Raw genomic sequence first — 8,456 nt, forward strand, 5'->3', positions numbered from 1 at the left:
CACTGGGGGGCGCCACTAGGAGAGAAAGATCTGTAGGTCGCGCTCGGTACTTTGGAGACGTGTATGCGTTATAAAGATTACAGCCAAAACTCACTATTCGATTAAAGAAGAGTAACCAAGAGTTACGGTATGTTCTTTTTACTAGCTACCTTCCCAACTGTTTATTAGTTCCAAAACTAGAGAGAATTAGCGCAAAAGGTCTTAAGTAACTTTGTAAACATATCCTAAAACAAACAAATTAAGTTCAGTACGTAGAAAAGTTTATCACAACACAGTGTTTGATTTAAAACGATGAACTACAGATGTTTGTAGTTACGCACAAAGCTACACGATGGGTTATCTGTGCTCTGCCCACCACGGGTATCGAAACCCTGTTTCTAGCGTTGTAACTCCGCAGACATACCGCTGTGCCACTGGGGGGGGGGGCACAAATGACAAAACTGCCTGATAGAGGGGGAGAACAAGCATCATCTTTGACAGAAACATTTTGGATGCCTATACGAGGACGTTTATGGAAATTTCTGTTTTCAACTTTGTTTTTGAAATGTTTATAATATTGTTACGTCTCCGTTTGTTAATTGATTTTCCGTAACTTCGTTCCGACGAAACTTTAGCGACACAAGTCCTTACTTAATAAAACTGGTTTATTCTTTCTGAATATAACTTTACCGATACACTTATTTTCAACAGTCGCTCTTTTACAAACGTTTTAACAACAACGTTAACTTCAACAATACTTCCTGACTGCAGTTCAATTACTCACTACCTACACACACATTATTGTCCCGTCACGTTGTCACCCTCTTATATATACCACGCTACGCTATATCTAGTAATCTCCCGACAATTCACGAAGGTACAAGATATTTCCAGAAAGCAGGGGGCGTGACACTAGTCACGTGACCTCGCTGACGCAACAATATGCTGGATTTAAGAATGAATTAATGTGAAAAATATCATCTACAGACATGTCCGAAATCGCAGCATAAAGGTTCATAAAAAAATCAGGTTCTTGTCACATTTTTGCAACAAGAGGTGTGAGGAACTGAGCTAAAAGTGTAGAATTCGCCTCAGATTGGTGATGCTATTACCTGGCGAGTTGAAGTCGAAAAAAATATTCACGTAAAGCGAAACGTCAATGCTAATCCTGGCCCGCAAGAAAAAAAATTAAGCAATGCATCAGATAAATCAGCTAGAAAACAGTCTCTAATTGATCCAAAAATCAAGCACTTTCAACTGTAAACAGCCTAACAGTTTTTTGAAGAGAAATCTGTGTATATTGTTTGATAGGCTGACGAGGGGTTTAAGTTTGAGCACGTTTTTCGTTTGTTATTAAGCACAAACCTACACAAAGGGCTATCTGTGCTCTGCCCACCGCGGATATCGAAACCAGGTTTCTAGCAGTATAAGTCCGCAGACATACCGCTGTGCCACTGGGAGGCAAGTTTGGCACCTAAACGTCGGACAAAATGCTACTATCTTTGATAAGCTACTAAAGCATTTTTTTTCTTCCCATTTGGGAACCCTGTCAGTGCACACAAACCATGCTGCTTAGTTATGTCAGTTATTGGTATGAGGTACCCGTTTAACGTAGGGACCTCTGGGAGGTGACATTGGCAGATCCAAACGTCGACTACTATGTCACCTTTATTGGGGCTCTAAGGGTAGATGCCTGGTTCGGTGACAATCGGTACAGCGATACGCTAATTATAAGCGAATACACACACATACTGCATCAGTGACTTATCCACCACCATGACTTATCCGCCACTATTCTAGGACCCTTTTCTTCAGTCACACTACTGAATGAGCATGTGATCCCAAATCATGCTAACCCTAATATATTACTTATTTTTTACTATAATTAAACGTGATTTGCTAATTATTTGTCCAATCTATCAATTAATTCAAATCATTCTGTAATCCCTCCACATCCCCAGTACGACTAGAAATACCCAAGAGATTAATATCATGGGCAAACTTTACTATTATACTAATTACACGCCATCAATATCATTAAAATGAATAATAATAAAAACAAAAAGAGGGCAATTCATACGACCCTTATTTACAATAGAACCAACATTAGCCAATCTCCAGTTCTCAGATACTTGAGAATTGTCTACTGACCTGCCAAAAATGAGAGAGAGAGGTTTACATGTGTGATCTTTGACCTCCTTTAAATCACAGCTATTTCATTGCCTTCAACAAAACATTTTCATCCTTTTAGGGCCCAATTTTTATTTTAACATCTCGCTTGTTATTTTATCTTATGGCTATTATCTATGTCATAATATTTGATGATAGTTTAGGTCAGATATCGTTTTATAGATGAAACAGTAAAATTTTATTGCCTACCACCGAGTTGCGATGCCCTAATTTGAAGATATATTTCTGAAGTACCTATTACCCCCTTTTTTTTCCCCAGATTACAATCTAAAGCTTAGTTACTTCGGTAGAACTACGAGGAAAAGTTAAAAGATTAACGTGTCGTACGTGCGCGTATGTAGTTCTTGAAAAATCTGAAATTGTCTTTAGAAAGTCGGGAGGAAAAGTTAGGAAAGAATGTGATCACCATTTCAAGGCTTATTGAAATATTAGATATTTTGTTATGACAATAGTTACCATCCGTCCTCTGTGCCTAACCACATGGTTGATTGTTCACCCACTGCTTCATCTTTGGTATCTTCTCTCACTAAATAATTTCCTGCAGCGTAATTCGGTTTTGTAGTGAAGTGTTCATCTAGAAAAAAACCCATCAAACTTACTGTCAGGTAGGAACGTAAAAATGAAAGAAATCTCAGTCATTCCCTCACAGTAATGTAACATCCTCATATCTTTCTTGGTCCGTTTTGTTACTATTGTGTGAAAACAGTGTGGTATGCACATCAGTAAGAAGTGTGGCTCAAGTTACTTTGTTAATGTGACCTTTACATTAAATTGTGAAAAAACTAAAATCTAATCTCTCACTGAAATAAGATTATAAAATTAAATTAACCAGTGATCTTTCCTAAACGAATTTATATATTTGGTTCAGATAAACAATAGTGCGAATATTACAGTTTATCATATTAGAAAATTTCAATATCAATGTACAATAAACTAACTATTTGTTTCCTTAAACACCTCTTCTAATAGTATCAAAACGGAAAAGTTTAACTCGTTAAGCCTAACTAAAATAGTTTACAATTACCTGGAGATTCGCTATCTTCCTCGCCAGTATCACTGGAATCGCTACAAAATTAAATTGTTGTAAGTCATCTGATATTTATATCCACAAATCCTAATATTAAAGATTTACCTAAGAAATTAATTTTCTTTAGTCAAAACATATTATTTCTGTTATATTTTAGCCTACTTTGAGTACATTTTAACGTTAAGCCTAATTGAAAGATTTTAAGAATAATCTCAGTTACTGTCAACACCTCAAGTTTAAACTCCAAAATATCGCAAGATACCTTTATATATCGTTTGAAAAAATAATCGTTATTTTTTTACTCAAGAGTTAAGTTATTCAGAAAAAATATATTAATAAGATATTTTATGTTTATAAGTCAATGGAGCTAATTCTTACAGTTGGAGGAGGTATTTATTTCACACTGACCCAACACACGTAATTCTTAAAATAAACTTTCAAATACCGTAATAGTATTTTTATAACAAATTCTATGTTGACTACAAACTACAATAAAATTTCAAACACTATAACAATGTTCTTACAACTATTGTATGTTGACTACAAACCACAATAAAATTTCAACCACTATAACAATGTTCTTACAACTATTGTATGTTGACTACAAACCACAATAAAATTTCAACCACTATAACAATGTTCTTACAACTATTGTATGTTGACTACAAACCACAATAAAATTTCAACCACTATAACAATGTTCTTACAACTATTGTATGTTGACTACAAACCACAATAAAATTTCAACCACTATAACAATGTTCTTACAACTATTGTATGTTGACTACAGATTACAGAAATCGATACTAATGCATATAAGTCTATCAATATTTCTCTCTTTCCTTTCAGCTTCTATAAATTTATAGAGATATCTAAGTAACCTCAAACATTATGATTCATTAATTATATTCAACCATCACGAAAAACAACTATTGTTATAGAGATATCTAAGTAACTTCAAACATTATGATTCATTAATTATATTCAACCATCACGAAAAACAACTATTGTTATAGAGATATCTAAGTAACCTCAAACATTATGATCCATTAATTACATTCAACCATCATGAAAAATGTTTCACGCATCTTTTCCATTTTCTTCTTAACTGAATGAAAAATGGAGATACGATATTCGTTCTATTGGTTTTCTGTATACCTGTCCAGTTGAAAGTTTCCATTGGTAGAGAAAGGTCCATCTTCTTCCTCAACGTTCTTAGAGTCCAAACTCAGATCTGGATAAGAATCGCTCAGAAAAGATCTTCGCCAGGTGGTAGTATGTCGTAAAAAGATACATGTAAAAATCAATACTTTTCATGTTGTATCTTTAGATATCGTCCAAAGTGATATCTTGGGCCAGATACAACTATACATTGTGATTTATTTAAAAAGATAACATCAATAATTTTCCAAATGTTCCATGCATCAGAAAACCAAAATAAGCTCTCTTGTATTATATTTTCTATCTGGAAATGAAACAACAGGTATTAATATTAACTTATGAGAGAAAAGTTTTCACTCGTTATATAAGGAACGAAATTTTTAAAGATCTATATCAGCAGTTATAGACATTTACTTGGGTATTGTTAAATAACAATGATTAAACTCTAAAAATGTCTTTATTGTGGGTGCTCGTGAAACAAATGTCATGTTTTCAGAACAGATGCTATTTGCATTCGAAATAACTAATCCTACTATCTAATATAGTTTAATATCTAGTCACTAGATGGCAGACAATTCGGCTTTCACATTGCTTAAACTCAGTATTGTAAATCTGTTGACTTAATACTAACAAATTCAGAAAAAGAACCGCTAAAGCTGATGCCACCTGCATTGAGAAGTAATGAGATATAAAGGCAATAAAAATAAAAACTAACAAATATAAGAAACTGACTTGTCAGTTTCTGAATAGTGATGTTACACGATTTGTTGTGTAACATCACTATTCAGAAACTGACAAATCGTGTAACATCACTATTAAGAAACTGACAAGTCGTGTAACATCACTATTCAAAACTGACAAATCGTGTAACTTTACTGTTCAGAAACTGACAAATCGTGTAACATCACTATTCAAACCTGACAAATCGTGTAACAACACTATTTAAAACTGACAAATCTTGTAACATCACTATTTAAAACTGACAAATCGTGTAACTTTACTGTTCAGAAACTGACAACTCGTGTAACACCACTATTAAGAAACTGACAAATCGTGTAACATCACTATTCAAAACTGACAAATCGTGTAACATCACTATTTAAAACTGACAAATCGTGTAACTTTACTGTTCAGAAATTGACAAATCGTGTAACATTACTATTGAGAAACTGAAAAGTCGTGTAACGTCACTATTCAGAAACTGACAAATCGTGTGACTTTACTATTCAGAAACTGACAAATCGTGTAACATTACTATTGAGAAACTGAAAAGTCGTGTAACACCATTATTCAGTGTTAGATATACACGACTGTTTCCGTTTAACTATAGCGCGAGTGTTATTTTTAGAAGGTTTATCGCAAGTTTCTTTACGTAACCGTTAACGAATATTACATCGTGTAGTTCAATAGTTGTAAATTGGCGACTGTTGCATCATTGTGTCATATTACCGTTTACGAATATTACATTGTGTAGTTCAATAGTTGTAAATTGGCGACTGTTGCATCATTGTGTCATATTACCGTTTACGAATATTACATTGTGTAGTTCAATAGTTGTAAATTGGCGACTGTTGCATCATTGCGTCATATTACTAGAACCTTTTTATTTTTCTCATTGTTTTAATTATTGCATCATAATATCTCGTATCGTAAGGAACGTTCTAGGCCTCTGTCGAGCTATAAATATGCGTCCAAAATATTTTGTCTGTTTGTTTAATGTTAAGCACAAAGCTACACAATGGGCTGTCTGTGTTCTGCCCTCCAAGGGTATCGAAAACCGGTTTCTAGTGTTGTAAGTCCGCAGACATTGGAAAAATTAAAATGAAGTCAAGATTATTTTAATTTACACAAATCAAGTAGGATTATATTTATTTATATAATTAGGAAGTAGTGCCTTTATAGGAAGTAGTGCCTTTATAATCCGAAATAGATGTAATATTGCATCAAAATTAGATTGATTAACATGTTAATGACATTCTTTATACTCACTCAACACAAGTTTTGGGTAGGAAGTTAGCTGAACAGGATTTCATCCACGCCCTATCTGTAACCTTTCGCCCAGTACCAATCAGGCAGACTGGGTTACAACATATAAAGTAGTAGTTGAAACGCTATTTTCAACCGCGTATAATGATATGTAGAGCGTTTAGCTATATTGATAGAATGTAACATCTATCCCGAATTAACGGATTATGCTTCTCTGGTTTACACATTACACACACGGTAAGACACTGTGAGAAAAAAAACCAGTTGGAAACGTTTATTTGTTTTAGCATTTCGGCAACACTACAGTGGCTATCTGTGCATAAACGTCTCTAATCTTAAATTAATAAGGAACAGTAAAGGTAGTTAGTGACCAGCAGCCATCGTCAACTCTTGGACAACTCTTGTCTGAACGAATAGTGGAATTTGACCGTTACTTTTACAAAGCAATAATACACCTATGACCCCAAATTATGGAGTGTATTTTTTATGCCAACAGGTTGCGAACCATGAATCCTCGGATTCACAGTCCAGCACGTTAACCACGAGACGCAAAGCACGTTTTTTTTGTAACGTAGAACCTCTCGATACAGGTGTGAATGAGTTCAAAAAGATTTATGGAAATCATTTAAAAATAATACTCACGAGTGCTTGACTCCTGGGACCGAGGCTATACACAAAATTCTGGCGTTACAAACATTGTTGCACGATGTCAACGTAGGCTCTGTTTGGAGAGTAAGTATATACACCTGGCCCACGTACCCGTCACTGTTACATATCCAAACATCTTTGAGGCCTAAATGGTTATAACCTAATGCTTGTGTCGAGCAGGTAAACTGAAAAAAAAATTGCAAAAATGTTGTCGCCTAAATAGATTGAACTTAAAACTTCTATATATAAATTATATATTCATATAAAATAGTAATAAATGCTTTATTAAACAAGACTAGTAAAACTATCAAACCTGCAGTCCTGCTCTCGTCTTTCGAACTGGTAAGGGGTAGAGAAACTGTGGAGGCGGCCTCCTGTCAGTGTGCAATACTAAAGAAAAAAAAATTGTATTTTGGGATCTTTATACATAAAAATACTAAAATACTGAAAAACTTTAATGATAAAATAGAGCTTGTATTTGGTTTAGATAATAATTCTTAGTATACTCATAATTGTTTAATTGAGTCTGTCTTAGAGATAGAAAATAGTTCAAATCTTGACATAAAATGAAGAAACACAGAGATCTCTAAATATCCACGAACTAACTACATCACCAATTTTCTGGCTGCAAGAAGACCATGGATCTTGAAACCCCGACCATACTGATAGTCAGTTCTCCTGTGCAAAACGATCCATGGATCTTCAAACCTCGTCCACACTGATAGTTAACTCCCCTGTGCAAAACGATCCATGGATCTTGAAACCTCGTTCATACTGATAGTTAACTCCCCTGTGCAAAAAGACCCATGGATCTTGAAACCTCGTCCATACTGATAGTCAACTCTCCTGTGCAAAACGATCCATGGATCTTCAAACCTCGTCCACACTGATAGTTAACTCCCTTGTGCAAAACGATCCATGGATCTTGAAACCTCGTCCACACTGATAGTTAACTCCCCTGTGCAAAAGACCCATGGATCTTGAAACCTCGTCCATACTGATAGTCAACTCTCCTGTGCAAAACGATCCATGGATCTTGAAACCTCGTCCATACTGATAGTTAACTCCCCTGTGCAAAACGATCCATGGATCTTGAAACCTCGTCCATGCTGATAGTGAACTCTCCTGTGCAAAAAGATCCATGAACCTTGAAACCTCGTCCATACTAATAGTCAATTCCCCTGTGCAAGAAGACCTATGAATCTTGAAACCTCGTCCATACTGATAGTCAACTCTCCTGTGCAAAACGATCCATGGATCTTCAAACCTCGTTCATACTGATAGTCAACTCTCCTGTGCAAAAAGATCCATGGATCTTGAAACCTCGTCCATACTAATAGTCAATTCCCCTGTGCAAGAAGACCCATGGATCTTCAAACCTCGTCCATACTAATAGTCAATTCCCCTGTGGAAGAAGACCCATGGATGTTCAAACCTCGTCCATACTAATAGTCAATTTCCCCTG

The 8,456-nt window shown here is 35.2% G+C and overlaps 1 protein-coding gene across 1 annotated transcript in view; it reads right to left on the reverse strand.

The window, feature by feature from the left end:
• LOC106466896 (rho guanine nucleotide exchange factor 17-like) overlaps positions 1-8,456 on the reverse strand; it is a 51,282-nt gene that overhangs the window by 6,399 nt on the left and 36,427 nt on the right. Inside the window, exons 10-14 of the mRNA XM_022394972.1 lie at positions 7,305-7,381; positions 6,986-7,176; positions 4,355-4,456; positions 3,194-3,234; positions 2,626-2,743 (exon numbers count right to left, since the gene is read on the reverse strand). Coding sequence (XP_022250680.1) covers positions 2,626-2,743; positions 3,194-3,234; positions 4,355-4,456; positions 6,986-7,176; positions 7,305-7,381 — 529 coding nt within the window. The remainder of the gene's footprint in view (positions 1-2,625; positions 2,744-3,193; positions 3,235-4,354; positions 4,457-6,985; positions 7,177-7,304; positions 7,382-8,456) is intronic.

The sequence above is a fragment of the Limulus polyphemus genome, unplaced genomic scaffold (assembly GCF_000517525.1).
Source record: "Limulus polyphemus unplaced genomic scaffold, Limulus_polyphemus-2.1.2 Scaffold2414, whole genome shotgun sequence".
In the NCBI taxonomy this organism is placed as follows: Eukaryota; Metazoa; Arthropoda; class Merostomata; order Xiphosura; family Limulidae; genus Limulus; species Limulus polyphemus.